This window comes from Eschscholzia californica, unplaced genomic scaffold (genome assembly GCF_041429995.1).
Source record: "Eschscholzia californica isolate CP2 unplaced genomic scaffold, dmEscCali1.0.p SCAF_2, whole genome shotgun sequence".
Classification (NCBI taxonomy): domain Eukaryota; kingdom Viridiplantae; phylum Streptophyta; class Magnoliopsida; order Ranunculales; family Papaveraceae; genus Eschscholzia; species Eschscholzia californica.
The window spans coordinates 51,518,343-51,541,530 of NW_028238309.1; the positions used below are offsets into that span (position 1 = coordinate 51,518,343).

Consider the following 23,188-nt stretch of genomic DNA (forward strand, 5'->3'; position numbering starts at 1 on the left):
TGCACCAGCCGGGAATCGAACCCGGGTCTGTACCGTGGCAGGGTACTATTCTACCACTAGACCACTGGTGCTTGTTATTCTCTATAATTCTAATTGGAGCAATTATTCAGAAGCCCGACTGGCCTCAGATGTGAATAATGTAGTTTCATTTCGAGCAGTTGTCTTCTCAACACGAGCCCACACCACTGCCTTCCTAGGGTCTGGGCTATATGCGCCGCTCAAGTTTAGTGATTCTCGAGACCTCTGTATCCGGCATGCTTGCACCTAAGTGTCAAGCAAACACAATAACAGCAACTGTTGAAATTCGGGTCGTTACAAGACATGGTTGTCAATACGTTTACCAACGTCAGGTGGAATTTTGTGATCAAGACCGACTCTGGTTGAATTTCGCGATCAAATCGGGTCATTACAAGACATGGTCGTCAATACGTTTACCCACTTCAGGTGGAATATTGTGATCAAGATGGACTATCAGGTTGAATTTTGCGATCAAAACGGACTAACGTTTTAGGATACGATAGAAACACTAGGATATTTACTAATGACGATTGTGTTGCCATCCCACAAGCTCGTTCCATTAAAGAAACGCATGTTCCTCTAAAGGGCAAGGTAGGCTGAGCTTCCCACTTTCCTTCATACAGGTCTCTACTCTCCAGAAACTTGCGCCAGAAAGAGAGCAGACTCAGTCGCTTCTTTCTTCGCCCCTGACACTAGTCTGACTATCTATATGAAATTGTTAAAAAGAAAAAAAAGGGAGGAGGCAAATTCAATAATCATTTGATAATATAGAGAAGCTTACTTTAGTTACAAGGTTTTTTCTTTCTTCAGATTGACGACAACTAGGTTTAAGATGAGTTATTCCTGTTTTTGATAAACAGAGATAGACATGTAAATTACAAAAACTCAGTATGGATTGTTTTGCTCTAAGGTTTGTTTTCGAGAAGGTTGATGCACTCCCTTAACGTTGATTTTGCTTCTTCGTTCTTTTCCACCTCCAACAGATGAATAACTTCATCTTTCAAACTCCTTGCGTCTTCACTCATCGTCGGTTGAGCAACCTTGTACAATTTTGTTATTTCTAAAATGCATTCTGAAGCTGCTACATGAACCTGAAGCATTATATTCTTATTAAATTCATGAAACCAAAATAAACGAATGATTAGTGGAAGTAAGTTTATCGAACTAGTATATCGTGTCATCATCTCAGTCGAGGTAGTAAATGGGTTTGTTTTTGCTTGTTCTCTGGATCTGACTCATCTGAATTGTTTGATACAAATGAACATGAAATCAGCCAAATCAGTCAATCAGACGTGGCAAACATCACGACCAGACAAGAACAAACGTTCTAAAATCCGCCTCGGGTTAACTCACAGACCTCGAGTCATTTCTATAAGACTTGGGAAAGGAACAACACATTAGTTTAAAAGCTTGGGGCCTCTCTTTTTGTTTGGAGTTCCGAAGAGAAACATCAGCAAGAGTTTTTCATTGACCCGGAATTGTTTTGAGTAAAAGATGAGCCGTCTAACAACTCAAAGACAAAAACAGATAAAGGAAAATATGTACCTGGGCAATCTTAACCGTGGTTAGGCACTCGACTGCTTTAGGAACCACAGAGTAAAATAGCTGAACATTAGCAAACTGAGAGGTTAGATGTGCTTCACTTTCTAAAAAAAAAATTCAAAGGAAAGGAGACGAGATTTTTTTTAGGTTACCTCTTGAATTAAAGCAGTAGCTTCAGCATATAGAGACTTGTCTTGAGAATTATTATTGACTTGGTTTATCTTTGAACATAGTTCCTTTATTGATGAGAAAGCTGACATTTTAACTGGTTTCAAAAGTTCAATTAGTAAGGGCAGAAAAATTTAGACCTCTGGCAAATAATCTTCAAATTTTTTAATTGACATAGATGAACTTCACCAAGCCCACATGTTGTCTTTCGAACCTATAGAGGAGGAAAGAAAAAGAAAGAAGATTCAGAGATTAGGATACCTGTCCATTGCAGAGCCGGGGATAGGGCAACTAAATATATTTGGATCATATTCTTTCTTTGTTTGAGAATATCGGCTAGATGAGCCACATTAATACAAGATGTAATGCACTCCAAAACCTTGTCTAGTGGAGCAGAAACTTCTTCCTCTTTGTCTTCTCCTGCATTAGAAAACAAAAAGAAATTTAAATATGCAAGCAGACATGCATAGAGCAATTATTCCATTTTCCACAATTGGATCTAAAAGAACTCGCCAAATGAGCTACTAGAATGCACGAGAAAAACATCTAGTTTCCTTTGATCTTTATTTGTATTGGTACATTTTGATTTTGAAGTTCTCGCCAAATAAGGCTTCTAAGACACAATGAGTGAGTTGTTTTATTTGCCAATGACTTGATGAAGGTCACGTGAAAAAATAAAGAACTGTTCCGCAGAATAACAAAAATATACTTTTATACCGACTGATCAAACCATCTAAGAAAGAACATTACCTGTTTCCGTTGCTAAAGATGCTTGTCGGGGCTTGGCTACATTGGCTTGACTACATACCTCAAATAATAATGGGAAAACAATACCAAAGAAATCTGGATTGCCAAAGGCTTTTATCACCTGATCAACATAAAAACAAAGGAATTTATAGCATCTTCCATGGAAAAGACTGAAAAGATAGAATGCTCTAAATCTCAAGAAAATCATAAATGCTCTTTCAAGAAAATGGTGAAACTCTGATGATCCAAAGCTTGGAGAATGCATTTTGCTAATATTGAAAAGCAGGGGAAAAAAAATTCATGTGTCACCTCTTGCAAGCAAGAATAAGCTGCTTCACGATATGTCTTGAGTTTTTTTGTGCATGCAGATGTGACTGCACTTAGAATGGCGTTTGGTGTAGCAGGGTCATCAGCAGAAATTGATTTGTGGCATGCAGTACAAAGAGCACCAATCGCATTTAATATGGCTTCTTTTCCCTGTCGAACAACCGTAGTCAATTAAGAGACGGAAAATCATGCTAATTTAGTCAAAGTATGACTTGCGGTACTGCAGTGTTTACCAAAAAAACAAGCCCCGAACAAGCTGTAAGGGTTCCTCAAATACCAAAACAGACAGCATTCAAAAGCCTAGGAGTGTGCTACAAAAGGCACATTCCTCGAGGATATGTATATGCCTCAGACTAATTTGATAACAACTATGGAAACAGTTCCACAGAGATATCTAAAGAGTATGCCTCAGACTAGTGTAAGAAACACTATGGAAACAATTCACTTTTAATTTATTCTACAAAGTTTATTCTCTTTATTTCCTAAGAATCAATCATTTTCATGTCATATGTTAAAAAATGTGCACTAGTTGTATGGAAAAATAGCTTTCAAAGAAAATAAGCTTTTCAAAGTAGAAATAGTAATTGCAACAATAATCAAAACAATACTGAATTCTAAGTTGGTCGTTACACTTTATATATGTACACTTGAGCTCTGCACTTCTGCAATATGTGGTTAAAGATCCATAATTTCAGAATTCTCACCTCCCATAACCGTCCGGGTAATTCTTTTAAAAGAGAACTAAGCAGCGGTTGATAATGAGATGAAAGTGAGTCACCCAGAACTTCACTTAGTTTTCTGATTCCCTTGGCCGACTGCAAGTACATATAGGAAAAAAGTTTAGCAGCTGGATTTAAAGACTTATACCTGTAAGGCTGTAATAGCATAAGTTTGGTCCGTGCTAAGAGAACAAATTAGAGAGATCCAATCAAAATGTTCAGTCTAACCTTTTTTTTACTTGCCCATGACGATGACACCATGCCATCACAAAGAAGAGAAACAATTTCAACCAAATATAATTGAAGAGTGACCCTTTCACTGGTCGCGTTTTCTTCCCACAGCTCCTCAAATAGGCTAGCAACATCTTTATCATCCTCAAATCTGCACAAGTAGAAAATCAACCGATGCAACAGCAATTGTTTTTATTCCTCTTCTTAGCAACAAACTTATTGCAATTATCTATTTGAATTTTGAAATTGATTTTTATCAAGTTCTCAGTGAATAACCTATGAGAGTTTCGTATCTTACCTTGCAACAAAGTTGACAGGAATGATGGTAGCACCATATCCACTCACAACATCTGCAGCGCGATACGAATAGTTCCTCAACAAAGTTGCACACGAGATCTGAGCATTTCGGTCACCAGTATGCAAGGCTGCTGTATCTTCAATCAATTTTTGGGCCTGAGAGGAAGCTGCATACTTCAATAAAATTGCACAAGCACTTGCAAAAGCTTTTTTTGCGGCACCGCTCTTTTCTTCCTGAACGACTGGAAACAAGACCTTCAATAGCATGCTGGTAAATCCTTTGATATCATCACCTACTTTTTGGACTAATAAGCTAATAAAGCTTGCAACACCAACTCTGTGATGAACAATAAAAACTATAAGAAACAGCTATTTACATGCTCATGTTTAACAGTTAAATATCTACTGTAGGCCGAGTCGAAGATAATGCCCAGATCCTCATTCCTAGAAAATAATTGATTCCTCTTCCATTTAGGAGCGTTTGATTTCTTTAAGGGGGAGATCAAAATTGTCATTTTTAGTTAGTAGAATCACGACTGGTTCAACTTTTTATTTACATAAAGAGTGAGCCAGAGTCGGACCAAATCGGTTTCATCTACTATTTTATTCTTCTGCACCAATAGACAAATAGATAGGTTAATACTTGCCCAAATTAAACTTCAACCTAACATATTCAATTTCAAACCAACTCGGAAGTTGTCATGGACAAACCTGGTATTAAGACCGACCCCAGATCGTGCAAGCTGACCAATACGTGGAACTAATACATCCAATGATTGTGTATCAATAACTTTAAGACATAAATCAAGAGTTTCCCACATGGGAGAGTCCTTCGCTACCGCTATCCGCAAATTCTCAAGCTTATCTGCCTGGATTCCAGCATTCGCTGCATGTAACTACAAAACCAGGAAAAGAAAGAAAAAGAGACGTCTAGGTGAGAAGAAGTGCACAAACAGAAGCACTAGCATAAGGATCAGATCATCAGAACCCAAACTTAGGGTCGACATTTTAAAACAAGTATATTGAGAGATGGCATTGCTTGCTATATGGAGTTATACAAACCTCAACGTAATTCAACCTCTGATCTTCTAGACTGGATAAACTTTCTAGCATGCAACAAACTAGATCAGGTAAATGTGGCCGAAGAGCAATCCCAGCACCCTGTGAACATGTGCAAATAAAAAATATTAATGAGTATGATAGAAAGGGCAACGCACTTAACTAGCAGTAAGTTGAGAGTAGTTAATGTATACGGAGGACCGTATTAACTGGTTAAAATAGTTAATATGAAAATTCACTTGCTATCTACGTAGTATACATATTTTTTATGAAGATTGGGTATTTTAAGGAAAATCTCACTCCTTGAAACCACCAAACAGCCTGCTTCCCGTCGTACCATGGCATAGTTGTACATGTAAAATGATGTAATTTACTAAGGCTGAACGGGGATAGAAACTATGGAAATCTATATATGGCACCGTCATCAGTAGGCATGACATTATTATATCGCTATTTTTAGGTGAACCTCTAAAACTGAGCAAGTTTAGTAGCACCTACGGCCTACCAAATCTATGTTTTGAGCAGTAAGGATTATGGCAAGCAAAAAAATGGTCACTATTACTAGGTGATCTCCAAAAAATATGTGTATGTAATATCAATAATTATTTCTAGTTTGTACATAAATGCATATTCATCCCCTCCAAAGATAATCATTTAAGTTGTTGGAACCATGACAAAGCGTTCTACTTGGATCACCCAAACAAGATTTTCATGTTCTATAAAATGCTTCCTATCTTCACAACAAGGTAAATAATGTCTTCCAAACCCTCAAATCATATATCTCTAAACTATGGAAACAAAGACAGTGCCCATAAAACCACTGGTGACGATATTTTGTAAGTTCAACTAAACCGTCAGTGATGATCATATATTCCCCCGAAATGGCATTCTCTAATTCAGGTTTCTTCTAAATATTTGGCACTCATTCCATTATCACTGCTTCCTTACTTTGTTTCTTGATCTTGTCCTTAATAAATTAATTATGATAAATCAACTAGAGGAAGTATTCTATCACCCTTGGCCCATTTAGCATAGTAGAAAAAAAAAACTACCTTAGAGAGCTTCATTACAATTCCAACTGATGCCTTCTGGATGCTTGCAACTTTACTCGCAATACCCTCAGCTAGCAAGAATGGCAAAACAACGTCCATTGTTTGCATGGCATCTGATGTCGTTGAGAGGGATACATCACATAACCTTATAGTTAGTGAACTTACAGAACGGCATAAACTTTCACCAGAAGTTCGGACAGTCTCCTTTATGTCATCCATAGCACGAAATGCCGCAGTCCATATTCTTTTTAGATGTTTACCGACCTGCAAAAGAACATATAATCCAGCTAAAATATTGAAAGCGTATTTAGTGGCACAGAACCAACGAAGTGTGAAGATAAAGAGTCTTTAAAAGTAGAGACAAGTACGAAGGGAAGTCACGAGTCCAACAAGGCAAACAAGTTAAACGTAATAGAGAGGCAAATTGGGCCAATGATAATCATTAAAACAAAATCCCTCCTTTGCCATGTCTTTTAAAAAGTAAAGCGAAGGAAGTATAACAGGCAACCAAATACAAGCAAAAGCATTGATATCAGACAAATACTATGAAGCAAAAGCACAGCCCACAGACAAACTTTTAAAAAAAGAGTAAATGATAGAACATTGAATTTCCAACCAGCTTTCGATGAGGTTCAACATTTTAGAATGACGTCATGGAAATATTTGGATATGATGATCTAAATGGAGATGAAAAACATCCACCAAAAATAAGGCCTCAGATCACCCTCTTCTTTGGTAAAGGTCCAGGGTCACCAGAGCTAGGCCATTCATTTCATTGTATAAGACTATAAGTTTATGGGTGTTGACTGTTGAGAACTAAATTCCTATTCTGGACAAACCCAGAGCTCCCTAGAACTGTAGAAAATAAAGACCCAATACATCACTTCACAGAGAAAACAGAAGTCCTAAATCATAATGCCAATTGTGAGGCTCTGAGCTCACTGACCATCAAACATCAATACAGACCCATTTTATGTTTGATCTACTACAAGCCTGCCGACATGTATTTTGATTTTGTTTTGAATTGGGATGAGATCATGATTCATGAAGTAACATGCCCTTCTTGCAACTCATCACAATTCTTTTGTAAATTCTTTTTCTTATATTAATTCAAACGTTTCAAAAAAATATATATTTCATGATGTGTCTTTCCCACCCATAATTGTGTAGTCAATTAGAGAAATAGAAAACATGCTTCAGCTGAAAACCTCAAGCAAGAAATTTGCAAAGAACGAACAGATAATATAGAAATACATATTTTTTTCATATGATGAGGAGAAATATGGTCTATTTATATTAATGTTATCAAGGGAACTTTTGGTTGAAGATTAAATAAACGTATAAATTTTGTAAGTTCACGCAAGTTGCAGTTGCCAAGTACGAGCCGCAAGTAGAAACTAGAAACACTGGGCAACGGTGAATATTCTTTCAGTTTATATCCCAAGCACTGGTGCAAGTTGCAATCTAGATTAAAAATTAAATAACCTGGTCAAATTTGCGCCCCTGTATTATATCTGCAAGGGCAAGACACGAAGCCTCACGTGCACGCCAAAGCCTGGACCCACATTGAGTCAACAAATCATCGAAAATAAGGTCCAAATGCTCATCAATAGTTTTCTTGGAATCTGCAATAAGCGACTTCCAGATATTTCCCATAGCATCCTATAAATACGGAACAAGAAAAAGAAGTGAATGAAATCACTCAAATATTTAAGAGGAACCGTCCAAGAGCTAAAAGATTTTCAACTGTTTAGTTAAAATTTGAGAAAAACTAAAACTTTTGAAGCAGACACTTGGCAAAAGCTGCATGTAGTGCTAGTGATACAGAATCACAGATGAAATTTTCTGTGTAACTACTAGTCAGTTGTACCTTGAGATACGCATACACAATAAATAGGCTATACCTGCACGTTTTTATCAGGATCGTACTGGTAGCGGACAAGCCTGGGAACCAGCAACCGTAAGTGTGGTCCAAGGGCATCCCCAGCTTGTTTTGCAATTTTAGAAAACCCAAAAGCAGCACCTCTCTTGGAATTCAATGAAGTTTGATAATTAGCCAAATCCATGAACTTATAAATTAAGTCCGGTTGCCCCATTTCATTAGCGAGACTACAGAGCTCCTTGTAAGTGCTAAGTTTTCCTCCACCAAGATTCTCGCCTATAGCCCCTTCTTGAAATACTTCAGAATCTTCCATAAGCTGTAATAGAAAATTTGTAGACTTTCAAATCTGTAACCAAGCAACTTAAAATAAACAGAGAGTAGGAAATTAAATTTGGAACACTCTAATCACCTTGATAGCTCTTTTTCTCTTCCCGGAACCAGTCAGTGTGCCTACAAGAGCATTTACCAAGTCTTTTTTCATTGATGCATCACCAAGTTCATACACAATACTCATCCCTTGGGATGCCAACTCCTGTGTGAGGTCATTTTGTTCACCTAACAGGTGGGAAAAAGCTTCCTGAAATTTAAAGATATTTGGATCAACCCAGTGGCATGTTATCAAGATTTTTTGGAATAGAGGGAGAATCTATATGTTAATAGTGGTAAAATTTACAATATAAGATTCTGGTATTAATAAACAAATAGAACATGGTCAGAATTACTTTTGTAGCAAAGATGGTCAACTCTTAACAGTTTATGTTGTCAAAGGCTCTTTGACGGCTCTAAAGGGTATTATTTATATTTAGGCACCCATGTTTCTTATTAAGCAACCCATTAAGTAACCATTATGAGCTTTGGTGTTTGATTATTCAAATAGTTATGTTGTAAAACAAGCTTCAGAAACATGCAAAAAGGGTTTTCTTGATAAATATGTCGCGAGCTTCTGGCCTCATTGTTACTTTCTTGTTCTGTTACTTCCGATCAATAAAGTAGGAAAGCAACAATTCCAGTCTAGTAAGTTGCTAGTAGTAACAAGACAGAAATATGAGATATAAAACATGAGCCACTGGTGTGAGAATGGTCTCCTCGTCACGTAGAACATCTCTATGTAAAATCTGCATTTTATAAGAACTGACTAGCCCACCAATTCTTCGCTTACAATTGAGGTTGTCATGAACTCCTGATAAGCCACTACATTAGACAGCATTTGGGGTTTTAAAACAATTTTCTTTGTGATGATGATCTACTTGATAAGCAGATGATGTCCATACTTTTTAGTCGAAATCAGCCATTTTTATCATATCCATGGGAACCCTGCGAACATTATTAACTAAACTAGTGGTTTTCCTGATCTTGTCTCTTGGTAACTACACATTGCAAGTTTGCAACCACGGGCATCGGTATCCAAAATCAGTACAAGCTTACGAGGTATCGAATAAGGCGCATATTAAGAGGATACATCCTTTCACATATTTATTGTTTTAGTTTTTAGATTCTTTTTACCTACATTTTTCACCTTTGGATAACCATTATCACATTAGTCACAATGACTTACAAATGACACTAATCTAGAGACTGTGTACGTACATACAATACAAAACCAGATTATACACTAAATGACTAAAGGGAGTAAGGGTTCGGTATGTTCTTATGATCAAGCTCTAACAGTTATCACAAGGGATCAGGTAGGTTTCTGGTGTATCACCGAATGGGAAACATGCTAACCATTATCACAAACAAAAGCCCCAAATATCCAAGGAAAGTTTATCTGAGCACATAACAGGCAAACCTGGATTTCGGGAAGCAGTTGCTGAATTTTTGGATGATAGCCACAGTACATAGTCAGTGATAGTAACCAGACAGTTCCAGCACATCTCTCTTCTTTCCTGCTACTGTACAGAAGCTCGTCAAAAAGCTTTCTTGCTATAACATCCCTGACCATGGCATGGCAATCTTCATTAGCTTCAGTTTCATCCATAGACTCAGGTGTTGAAAGATAAGAAGGTCCATCAACTGTGAGAAACTTTGATCTCTGGGAAAGGGATGTATAATTGGATTTAAGAATCACATCAGCTGTTACAGGCACACCGCCCCAGAAGAAAGAAAGAGCCTCACCAACTGCAAAGAGAACATCTTCCACCTGTAATAAAACCAAACGTTTAGAATGAAACACAATTCCAAATGATCAAATAACTAATGATCTACTAGATCTCTCAAATGCATATATAACAAAAATGATGAAAATAAGCTTCACTGTGCACCTTTGATCGGTGCAGACTAAACACTATATCTAGGGCAACTTTGAAGACAGAAAATGATGTTTCTTTAGCGCAAATATGCCCAAGCGAGAGAACAATTCTCTGAACCGCTTTGACGTCCTCACCCTTTAAAAGTTTGCCCAATTTCTCCTGCAAAACCACCAAAACTCCACCTGCATTTACATTGTGAAAGTTACTTATCACCTTGATGCTCTCAGATATATATAAATAGTACATACACAAAATCCACCTTGCTGCTATTATACAGACACCAGACATGCAGACTGCAGCTGATAAATTCCACAATATATAGCAGCATTACCTGAACCAGAGTCATGACCATATGTGGGCAACGGACCACGCAATCCAATATGACCTAGCGCTTGCATTGCGAAGGAAGCCAATGTTGCAGTCTCAGAATTAACCTCATCTACCAAATAGTTTATGGTACTCTGGAGCAGCGATTCTGGAAGCTGAACGCCAAAAGACCAGAATATTTGTTATATAAAGTGAAAGAGAAAAGATATGATTGAGAATTGAGCTTCGCGGAAAGATGACTACTGACCAAATTATATATATATATATAGCACTACTATACTTGCCCGTACCGTAGAATCTTTGAGGAAAGGCAATGAAGTGGATCTAGCAAAGGCTTACGGGAAAGAAGATCAGGAGTCTAAGTATCACTCCACACAATCATACACACATTATACACATATAAGCGTGTGCATGGGTTGTATGGCTGTCTACATATAGTTTTTTAGGTCTTTAATAGAAACTATACATTGACTGTCTATATTGTATAAGTAGAACTGTAGAAGCATTATGGGAGTTGCATGACTCAGAGTCTTAAGTCTAAGTCGTTTGTGCAATCATACATATCTTTTCTTCTTTAGAAGATACAACAGTACATATATAAGAATGCGATATACATAGAAGCACGTGTGTGGGTTGTTTGACTGTCTACGTATAGACTAGAAACCGTTGTGAGGACAAAAGCCTCTTGGCAAGAACTAGTCAACTTAGTTTGAGCCAATTGATTTTTTAAGCTTTAAGGCACCCATTTTAAGGACTTGAAAGTAAAATTTCTTTGTTTTTGGAAAAAAATATCTTTTCTTTGAAGGCAGCCATTCTAAGTGGTTAATGTTTAGTAGAAGGCAGCCTTCTTTAATAGAAACTTACCTTAGATGATGTTACCATGCATTCTGCAGTCACATATCCTATTGCACACAGCGCACCATGATGATTTTCAAACCTGTACAGATTCCATATTCAACATCAGAGTGAAGTCATGACTCATGAGTGAAATTCGAGACATCGGAAAAACCCCAAGTCTTACAAACCTCAATCTTTTGGATCCACTAACGGAGGAAATGAGTTCTGAAATAAGATCAGAAGTTGCAGAGGATGAAAGAGAAGAGCAAGCTATTCCCAGCAATCGTGCTGCAGATTCACGAGTATCAGAGTCTACATGACCGAGTAGTTGCTTCAACCATGAAAGCCTTTCCGCGTAGCGCAAAGCCATCATCTATAGCACAAGAGAAGATCAAGAACAACTAGAGAAGCACAACAGGTGAAGAAGAACCACATAAAATAACAATGTACTATTATATTATATATTAACCTCTGGCATGTTCGACGCGATAGAAACTAGTCCTTTGGAGGCTGTGGCGTGCAACTCAGCGTTGCCTGCAACTGCCATAGCATGCTCTAGCAATAGACACAGTGTTTGCATCGAAGACTGAAGTTCAGCTGTTCCTGCTGTACAGCTACCTGGGATGAGATCTGCCTCTAAGGACTTCAACAGAAATGTAATCATAGCCACATACATCTTTGATGGGAAAAGGAGTTCTTCTTCCCTCAATTTAGTGTTGTCCAACAACTTCGGCTGCTGCTTGCAAATATAGTCCAGCATATCAGTTATCTTAGGATATTTAAGGTCAGTAGTGTTGGATATAGTTTTTCTTTCGTCCTTCATAGGAAAAAGACCTTCAAGCGCCATTTCTCTACAAGTTAAGACATTTTGTAAGACGGTTACGAGTTGAAACAATATTTTATAAGATTAGTGCAGATATAAAGAAGTTTTTGTATCACTAAGAGAGTGGAAAACAAATGTTTTGCCCCTCCCTTGTGTGAGAAACACAGACATTAGATGACAAACTTTACTTACCATATACTCTGATAAGCCAATTCTACTTGTCTTTCTACTAGACATTAACCACTTAGCTTGTAGCAAGGACCTCGCGAGTAGTTCTTCTCTTGTATGAGTTTGTTTTCTTATTAACTTCTAGCCGGGAGGATAACAATGAGACCACAATGTCGGGGATAATCGGATATATCTGACATTTGTGGCAGTACACGATATATTTTGTGTATATATCAGTGGCGGATCACAGGATTTGCATCCAGGGTAGGCTAAAATTTTCACTACCTAATCCTCGCATTCTCTAAACAAGTTATAACTATATTAAACAATCTAAGAAAGAACTTTAAAATAAATATTATCCAACATATGATTCCTTTTACTCATTTTCATATTTTTCCTCTTTAGAGATTCAATATTTTGGAGTTCAATTGTGGTTGTAATATTTTTTTATTTGTATTTTCGATTCTGGAAATGGGATTGTTGTTGGGTATAAGTTGGGCCGGAAATTAGTACCCAAATGCTAAAAAAAAATAATCAAATGTGTGTTGGGTAAGGAGCATACCTGCATCTTCCACTTCTAAAATGGCAACCTCAACAAACCGAGCTAAGCTCACTTAGTGACTATAAATGGACATGCAGCTATCAATATAATAATGTCAGGGTGGTCTAAAATTCGTTTTTTAAGTATTTTTACGGGGTGAGGGTAGGCTGTAGCCCCATAGTAAATCTGCCTTAAGTATTTTTACGACGTGAGGGTAGGCCATAACCACAAAGTGGCATGTATTAAAACAGGCATTTCAGAGCACTATAGACAAACAATTAGAAGGCAAGAAGGAGAAAAGCTCAAAAACCCAAAACAATCTTTAACCATATTGGGAGGACTTCGTCACAGTAGAAACCTCTCACTGGTCAAAGCCTAGAAGGAATGTGAACCAAATCACCAGTAAGATGAAGGATAACCACACACTGCAACCTAATAAGTAGATATACCTTATATCCATCTTGGCATCTGCAGCTCCAATCATACAAATAAACCGGCTGGGACAATGCTCCATATCAAATAAAGAAGTTGCCCACCTAACAGCACAGAAGCGCACTTCACTTTGTTCCTAGAGAATAGCAACACAACACGTGTTCACTATGGAGCAAATATTTCACATGTATCCCCCAGTTATCTGCAGATAAATTAACAGAAAACTACCTATTTGTTAACTGTAAGACATATAGCTAAAGCCAACAAGGTTTTACCACTTGAGAGTTTTTCAGAAGAAGTGTCTCCAGATCCTTTAAGATGGTAAGATTCGCTCCCTGATTTAAGATAAAACAGAGTTTATGTAAATTTGAAGATAAGAATAACTCCATGAGGATGTCAATAGCAGAAAAGACAAGTTAGCTGACGGTGTTCATTGAACTGTAAGGGCACACCCGTCATGGAACTGGTGGAAGGCCTCTGACTATAAGAAAATATTCTAATATATTTACATTTCTTATGCGAGAGAGTCAGAGCCACTTGTGGAGCACTTACTCACCTAGTACAAGACGAATTGTCATGCTGAAAGAGGGCCTGTCAGCGCAGACTTTCAGGCTACTACTTTGTGTCTATCATAGTTCTGCCCTCATTTCGGACATCAGATAAATAGTAAAGCAAATATTTAATACAGATAGAGATGTATCGTCTGAAACAGCTTGAAGATGCAATAAATCATCATTGTGTCAAAAGTCGAAACATATCAGAACAAAGGAGAAAGGCATCGACTAAACCAGGAAACAGAGCAAGAGAGCAAGGTTGTACTTCACTTCTCCATTTTGTATAAGTACTTCTGTTTTAAATTCTACAGGACATCCTTGGAAGTTCTAAAAGTTTATCAGTTCAGCGCGTCAGCAATATATTCAAAACACTAGACGTGTAAAAGTCACTTTAACTTATAGGGTACATAACACTTGACAGAATCATAACAGAATCATACTCTCTTATAAACAAGGAAACATGAATACATGATTATTTTGAGATTTCACATTTCAACCAAATAAACATTAGATCACTACTACATTTTAGACCTTATACTGAGCCATTTAAATTGCCAGACCGGTTAGGGAGAAATAATCTTCAGGAGAGTCAATCAAAGGAAACATGTCATAATAATTTCCTTCCTATCCATGAACGAGATGGAAGCATCCTTTGACGTAAGAAGAAGAAAATAAAATTTTCCTAAGATTCTATCAAAACAGCAAGGGTAGTTGTAGCCGACACTGGTACAAGGTATCGAGATACAGAAAGTGGGAAAGGCAAATGCAGCCTACAGGAATACAGCTGAAACACATATGTTATTAGACTAGCCACTTTTATTTCCTAGCAAACGATTATTATTATAGTAGTACCAGAAAAGATATTAACCCGAAGTGGTATTTAATGATCCTGAAGCTATTGTGTGGGAGTTCAAACAAGATGAACATATTAATAAAACCCCACATTCTACTAGTGAAACGGCTGAATTGTCAATGAAGGAATTATCTCTGTATCCGATACAAGTATCTGAGTTTCGGTCATCAGATTACAAGAAGGGTCCAACTTATACAGCTATTTACTTATCAAGTTACAGTATCGCATGAGTCAATTTACGGCATGCAATACTAGCTCATTTCAAATGAGTAACCACATCGATACTTGTTCATCACCTAAAAGGCTAAAACAGCCTAGCCTATTCAAAAGAATGTTTCCTTTTTCCTTCTGTCTTCTATAACTACGATTACCTTGCAGTCTAGAAAAAAAAAAGCCAAAAGATAGTAATATTATGAATAGGATAAACACCTATTGCTACATTCCCATATCAAAGTTAAATTGTTCAAGGGTCAAGTTTTTAATGGTTTGTGGTTGGTGTCACCATTAGATAAACCATCTGCATTGGACGTCACATAAAAATGGTTGCAAATATTTAAAACTTCTTTGGTCAAATTAATGCCGGCCCTGCTGCAGATAGTTTAAATGTCGGCAGTACCATAACCCCACAAATTACATTTTGTAATGAAGGCAGAACTTCGCTTGAGATTACTTAAGCCCTGACAAGAAGATGTTAGTATTGTTATTGCTCAGATATCCCCTACTACAGTATGCAACTATGAATTCCTTTACAGGACAATGAATATTATTATTAATTAGGAGCAGAAGACCGGAATTGCATGTACAATCTAGAAAAGGCATTTAACGCAGAAGTGTAAGGTTTGAGCACCCTAAGGTCGCCATATATCCTATAAAAGAGCCAACACCAGTATATCCATGCTTCTTTATCACTACAGCCATGATATAGTATGTGATAAATACCCTTATACCATATACGTAACTGTAGATAGTCTAACAGGATTTTCATGACTCTGTGAAACTGGCATACCTTATACGCTATCGCAAGAGAAGTTGTTGCTTCCTGAATAGTGAGCCGAAGAGACTGATCCTCAACTTTCAAAGCATCAAAGAGCCGAACAGCCATATCAATCTTATCTCTAAGACAAGGAAGAGGCGTTATTTGGATCATACAAGAACTTCTAAGTGACAGCAGCAGATTTAGAAAAAGTACCTGAAAAGTTGAGGCATACGCTGTGCAAGCAACCCAATAGCTTGAAAGGAAAAGGTTTTCACATCCCTAGCAACGACATCTACATGGGAAGAGTTGGACAAATTAGATAAAATTTGAACCCTTGAAATCAGCAGGACAAAGGTCTTGGATCTTCTAACATCATCAGTTAAAAAAAATAGTACAGAGTTTGGGAACAAAAGAACAGCTTGGAGTAGATGGTTTGGACCTGATTCTGTATTAGAATAACCATCAAGGGACCTAACAATTCCATTGAGAATAACAGGGCCCACAAGTTTTAGCTGATCCATGATTGCCTGCACAGAAAAAAAAAAACAATTTATGGCATAGTTATAGTTCTCCATGTTAATATTTCAGACTCCATTTGGACTCTCCACACTTTCCAGAACATAATCATTTCAGTTTGCCTTAAATTGTATCATTACATTGCAGTAAGTTAGTAACCAAGCATTATTAAATATTCATGTGTTGGGTCGGAATGATTCAGTTTCTAGATATGTTTTGGTTGGAATTTCTGGCTTGTTTATTTAGAAAATCTCTTATCAGAAGAAGATTTAAAACCGTCGTCGTCGAACAGAGGGAACCGCCATGAGGCGGGAGGAGGCTACGCTAGCCGAAAGATGATTCTTGGTTCAAGAATGAAATGTGACCTTGCTTTTTCAGGGTAAGAAGGGAGATTGAGCCAATGTGCGGGTACCAGGCGCTAAAGTAACCCATTTCGTACTCCCACGAAAAGCTTGAACGACCTTCAACAAAAAGGGTACTTGTACCCGAAACCAACACAAATTGGTAGGTAGAGAATACCTAGGAGTGCCAGACAACTCTCTCTAAGGAACTTGGCAAAATAGCCCCGATGAGTACACACATATTCCAAAATTACGTACCAAATATCATTCATTGCCACCTCATGCATATGACATATAAGTTAGATGATATATAATTTATATAAGAAATACTCTGTGTAAACAAACGTGTATATAACTGACTAGGTCATTATGTATAAATTATATAAACTAACATCCTCATTAAGGTTGTTTTTGTTAGATACTACGTGCATACGATGATATGATAGAGATGAAAACGACATGGAGAAGAAAACCTGCATAGATCAGTATCAAATATCAATGGCTGATAGTTCTAGGTATAAAGAATAAAGAGCACTTTGTTGCTAGTAGACCATGTGGAGACGAACAAAAAGAGCTGAAGTAGTTAACTTAAGTGTAATCTCATTACCAAACTCCTATCATTATCCAACGTCTAGCCTTCTCATTTACTTACTAGTTATTACATGCTGAAACTTTTACAGTTGTTATGGTGTTCGTTTTCTTATTCACAGTTTCAGCATGTTATATGTTAGTTCTCCTATTTCGCATTTAATAAATACAAACTTTCAGATCAACCTCGTCTGATACCATTGATACATTTTGGGGCTGGAAGATGAAAAGGAGCCGAGAAGAGTTCGGTAAGAACATAACTATTTACAAATTAAACTAGAAACCAAAAACTATTGCATTCTTACATGTTTAAATACCCAGACAGTGAATTCCATTCCCAACTGCTTCAACCTCGATGTGGTCCCAGCTCCTGTATTTATGTAAAGTTTGGGAAATGCGTTTGCAAGTATCAATTACACAAAACAAAATAAAACAAAACAAAACACGAGAAATTGGCCAAAGCTACATCATTGGCGTGAGCGGGCATTAGGTTAAAGGTGGTGTCTTCTTGTGGGTCCCATTTTCCTTTAAGCATCTGAATTTAGCTGATATCGATTGCACAGACAGGCCTACTCAATATTGTGGCCGAATACCCACTTTAAATCTATGGTTTCTATAAGTATTTAGGGCACTATCATTGACATGAATTATTCTCATGTCCTACAAACAACTGACAGCACCACATAATTAACAGCACCACAATGCAACTAGAACACGATATAATAATATTATATGTCTATGAAGATGTACCAAAATTTCTTAAGTGGGTCTCAGAGTAAGTTTAAAACCGCTGACTTGTCTATGGCTGAGTCAATGTCTAATCTACCATAAATCTTCACATAGACTAGACTTACCCACCCTTGTGCTGGTGATAGTTCATACTCATGTAGATCCTTAAATTTTGCCTATAGTGATATAGGCAAAGAATAAAGAACATTTCATAAAAAAGCCAAACCACTAGCGTCTCTCAGATACTTCAGATCAAGAAGAATAAAGAACATTTAAGCTTACCAAATATACACCCAAAAATGCACTGCAAAGTAGAAGGAAAAGAATTTGCTGCTTTAATAGAGCGGCAGAAAACAGACATTAATCGAGCTCTCAGTGTAGAGTTCCCAGGATGAACCCTAGATTCTAGAGCAATACTATCCACACCAACGGTACCTGCATATTATATGACTGAGGCTCTATACACACAGAAGTACTTCGAAAAAGGTTACAAAGTTTAAAGAAAACTACCATTAAATAGTAAAAAGAGTCTAACTATCAATCCTGCGTTCTCCAAATTTACACCAGCTGCCTTTCGCTTTAAAAGTTCGTCCCCTCTCATAATGACCCGTTCAAAGCTTAAAGAAAACCATCATTAAGCATATCAGTATCTAAAGCTAAAATTCCTAAAGATGCATAAACTATAATCAGAACTACGCTTGCAGCTGAATACAAAAGCCAATTGGCAAGTACCTGTCTGAAGAAGCAGCAATATAGAGAGGGTAAACAAGTTCTGGAGCAAGGTCCAGAGCCTCAATAACATTCAAGATCCCCAACTAATAACAGGATATACAAAGAGATAGTCAATGATACAAACTGGTAACTGGCCATTTAATTTTCTAAAGTAGGTTCTCATAACTCACACGATCTCACCTTTCGCTTCAGAAGCGTATCACCTTGCAGCGGAACCTTCCCACAAACACGGTCCGTCTGAGCAATAGAAAGCCCTGCAGAGCATCGTGTTCTGAAGAAAATACATAGTTGCTTTAAGTAAATGTATAACATTTAAAAGAAACTTGCTGAAAACATGTTTTCAAATAAATTGGTAAGGCTGGTAACAAACCCTTGAGATGGAAGCTGGTATAAAATTGTGTGAAGGCAGAAATCAACAAAAAGCTGTACGTCCCGTGGATCATTCATCAATTGGTATTTTGCGGCAACATCCTCGCTGACCTGACTTGAATGACATTCGCCCATAACCTGAATATATATGAAAGCAAACTACATAAACAAGAGCAAGAAAAATATATTGCACAAAATGGTTCAACTTTCTGAGTTGACCGTTAGTTTTATCAGTATATATATAAATATGTTCATATATTTTTGCGATGGTTGTTTTGATCTATTTAGGAGTATCTTGAACTAACACTAGTTACCCTAGGCTATAACAGGAATCAAATCTATTCAACTTTATTGTGCTTTTTTAAACAATGCTTGAAAATATAAAAAGGACCACCAAACAAGACCTTGACTTCTACGAAAACCGCACGTAGGGCTGCATACCAGAGGTCTGCCAGAAAAACAAAAAGATACAGAAGGCGGGGCAACGACTTATAATGACTTCTATATTTCTTTGGATCTTTTATAAATGCTTAATGTTCAACCACCATTAAGGGAAAGTCTGGAAGTTCCTTGTAGTGGCTCATCCAAGACAAACTCAAATTGACATTAGGATTTAGGAACATGAATTATAAAAGAAAACGCTGTGAACCAGAGCTGGATAATCTGCTAATATTTTCACAACATGCAGCGTAACTTGGTGAGTTCCAAATTCCAATAGGCACTCAGTTGAGTGCAAATTGTTTTTATATAAGATGTTTGTGGAAGATAGAGGTTTGAAGATAGAATAAACGGGACCAAATATAGCAAACAGGTCCAATAGTAAATTAAATTATTCTGTTAACATTTGGCAAAACAATAAATGTAAATCTAAAAGAGGAAGCAAAAGAGGATTTCAACAGTATGTATGTAAAATTTCGTAGGACATTATAAATACCTGCGCAACGATTCTCAGAATTATATCTTGATGTTGAGTAGGCAGCTTTGAGATGTTAGCAACCAGCATAGGTGCCAGAACTTCCTTCTCCTGTACCATAAAATGTTTCCAATTTATTTATTTTGTACGCAACATTGGCAAGCTCTCATCCTAAATCTTCAATAAAATGCTATAGACTTCAGCTACTAGAAGAACACCCACCTCTGGAGATAGGCGATCAAATGACATCTCAATATATACAATGCAAAAGTTCTTAACCATTGGAGCAGCATTAGCTTCTGTATACATCTTCCATAGATCAGACACAGGCAAACAAATATGTCGTTGGTCCTTCACCCGTTTGTTCACATGACTAAGTATCTCCATCACCTATCATACAAGCAACAAAAATTTTACAATAAACAATTGAGATCCAAATATCCAACTGAGCAAAATAAACACTGAAACCAGAATTGTAGAGCTAAACCATAATACATGCAACCTGTGAACTGCAACCACAAAAAACATGAGAATACATCACTACATGGATGATCTTGAATTGCACACAGATACACCAATAGCTAAAACGTATGTACATTAACTACTTCTGGGAAGCCTTTGATGCTTCAATCACTACTGAATGAAATAATAATTAACCCACTTCGTCGTTTGTCCCCAATTAATATCGACCTAATTCTTCAAATCCTAGGTCCGCTACCTCAAGCTACTACTCCACAGAATTTCACCTCATCCACACAATCTCAACTCTCTCGTAACAGTAAAAAATGTGATCCAAATGGTTCGAAAGAGATTGGTGTTTCCTAGTCAAATCAACTCAATGATTTTTACTAAGTTAAAGAATTCAACAATGTTTCACTCAGAATGTGTCTAGTTTCAAATTTGAATTTCAGAAATGCCAGAAAAAGAACAGGAATATCTTCAAGTGCACCAAACTACCAGAGGCTATAGTCAGCCTCAAAGACTACTTGCTCTTCTTGGCTCATCAAACACTAATTTCTCCAACTTCATCATTTTCATGTAACTTACTCAAAAACCTAAAATTGAAACTCAAACTTTAGTTATTCCATTATTGGCAACAATTGACGTTTTCAGTATCACAATACGAGATTATATTATCAATTCAAAAACTAAAATTCAAATACATATAAATATATACAGATTGTACATAAAACTAAACCTAATAACAAATTCAAAATGAGATCGAAATTCGATATCCAGTGAATTTACCAGTCAGGAGCATTGATTTTTTAGGTTTAAAATAATCAATTGAATAACTACATGAACAAAATAAGTTCCAATTAAGAAGATAGTAACCTTTTTTCGGACGGCGGGAGCTTGTGAACTGAGTGAAGAAATAGAGTAAGGAAGTAGCTTGGAGAGCAAGGTTTCGAGTTTAGGATCATCTGTGAAAGCTAAACGAGTAAGCATACGATCGAGAATTTCTTCTCTCTCTTCATCGGTTTTCTCCATGATCGCTGAAGAATCTATCTGTAGTTCTCTTGATAGAAGATCAAAAACAAAGACTGAAATTTTTTTTTTCTCGCGATTTGTTTTCTGAGCTTTTTTTTAGAGGGAAAATGAAATATAGGAAGATTATTAGCGTGCGTAACAATTCTACGGGTCGGGACTTGGACGGAGTTGAGTTTATGACTTAACGGTGTTACGTGAGCTGTTTGGTTAGAAGGATGAACCATAGTCGTGGGATCGAGTCTCGGTGGAAACAGTTTGCCATCAAGATCTATCCATGTAACATAGACAATATATAGTATGATAATTTGTCGGGTTTTAGGCCTCTTTCATTATGGTTTAAATTAGGCGGTTATTATGTTCGTCACATCTTCATGATGTATCAATGTCTTGTAACAACTAACGTAGATCGTACTCGAAGGGTGGAGATCCTAGAAATAACCGTTATTCCAGAGAGAGAAACTTAGATCTTGTTGTTTTCCGGAGGAGGATCCTCCTCCGGATCTTCCTTTTTGTTAGTTTGCTTTATCTTATTAGATCTATAATAAGAAAATCTGGAAAATATTGCTTTAAAACTGTCCACCATTCCCCACCGATTTTTTCTAGGATTTGGTAAACCCTAAAAACCGGAATGTGTACAAACAACAATTTCTCTCTTAAATAGTTACTGCTTCTTGAAGACGAAATCTTAAAGTGGCGGCGTTGACAAGAAAGAAGGATGGGGGTTGTCGTTCTCTGTTCTTCACAATCATCAGTACTAGTTTCTAATCTTTGCCGATACTTCTCTATCGCTACACAATCAAAATCAAAAGTTTCAAAAGGTTAGAGCGACAGAGAGAGACAGTTAGAAAGAGAAAGTTAGAGAGAGAAAGTTTTAGTGGTGGTTGGCGAATACTTGTAACAAAGAAGAAGGAATTGACTCGTTCAGACTTGCTGAGTTAATTATGTCTTCCGATGATGACGGGTTTTTTTTATGGTGGTGGCAGTTTTCCGGTGATGACAACGGTTTTCCGGTGATGACGGTGGTTTCCCGGCGACGATTTCCGGCGACAATGGCGGTTTTCCGGCGAAAGCAACGGGGATTTAAATTAGTATTTTTTATTTTGTATTAATTAATATTTTGTTGACCTTTAGGGTCCTTTTATTCGTGATCTTTAGGATCCTTTCATCTTTCTTCTATCTTTTTCGTCAAAGTCTAGTCCAAGTTCTCTCACCTCATGAGGTACTTTACATTTGAAGTTCTAAAAATTTACTTATGTAACTCTCATGTCGCTGAACAGAGAGGAATTACTATTTGCCATGTAAATCAGTGATTTAATCACTTATGAATGAAATGGATTTCAATGGTTTCAAAAAAAAAACTAACGTAGATCGTAGTCAATTTCTCGAAAAAAAAAGGATGGACCATTAGTTTGGTTGTAAAGTGGACCAAATTTTAAGGATTAATTTCTTTTTAGCCCCAATTCGTGTTCAATTGCCTATTATTGTCCCCAATTCATTTTGGCTTCTACTATGTATAGGTTTTCAAACTCATATTTGTCTTCTGTCAGACGACTTTCCATCTTCAAATGTCGTCCGTCAGTCGACCTTCTTCAACCATCTTCATCTCATTTTCTTTCTCACACACAAAACCCGGTGAAGGGGAAGAACCTCATATGGGTCTCTCATGCCCTTTCTCCAAGTGTTTTCCTAATACACGATCGCCCTATC

The 23,188-nt window shown here is 37.1% G+C and overlaps 1 protein-coding gene and 1 non-coding gene across 2 annotated transcripts; both read right to left on the reverse strand.

Moving 5' to 3' along the window:
* Positions 1–71, reverse strand: TRNAG-GCC (transfer RNA glycine (anticodon GCC)). Its single transcript has one exon. It is a non-coding gene; the product is annotated as a tRNA-Gly (tRNA).
* Positions 72–765: 694 nt separating this feature from the next.
* On the reverse strand, positions 766–21,744 carry LOC147558819 (ARM repeat superfamily protein). The gene is made up of 35 exons (XM_086660483.1): positions 21,326–21,744; positions 20,213–20,380; positions 20,012–20,101; positions 19,079–19,215; positions 18,889–18,979; positions 18,709–18,791; positions 18,487–18,593; positions 18,259–18,411; positions 17,553–17,617; positions 16,242–16,329; positions 16,016–16,094; positions 15,833–15,941; positions 13,695–13,754; positions 13,437–13,555; positions 11,925–12,306; positions 11,644–11,828; positions 11,483–11,555; positions 10,623–10,773; positions 10,304–10,473; positions 9,832–10,182; positions 8,452–8,619; positions 8,065–8,358; positions 7,646–7,822; positions 6,161–6,424; positions 5,112–5,210; positions 4,761–4,945; positions 4,051–4,386; positions 3,750–3,903; positions 3,507–3,617; positions 2,785–2,952; positions 2,479–2,596; positions 1,990–2,148; positions 1,713–1,825; positions 1,564–1,623; positions 766–1,109 (listed from the first exon to the last, which is right to left on the reverse strand). The coding sequence occupies exons 1-35, from the start codon at positions 21,479–21,481 to the stop codon at positions 924–926; spliced, it is 5,409 nt and encodes a 1,802-aa protein (XP_086516609.1). The 5' UTR covers positions 21,482–21,744; the 3' UTR covers positions 766–923.
* Between the last annotated feature and the right edge of the window lie 1,444 nt (positions 21,745–23,188).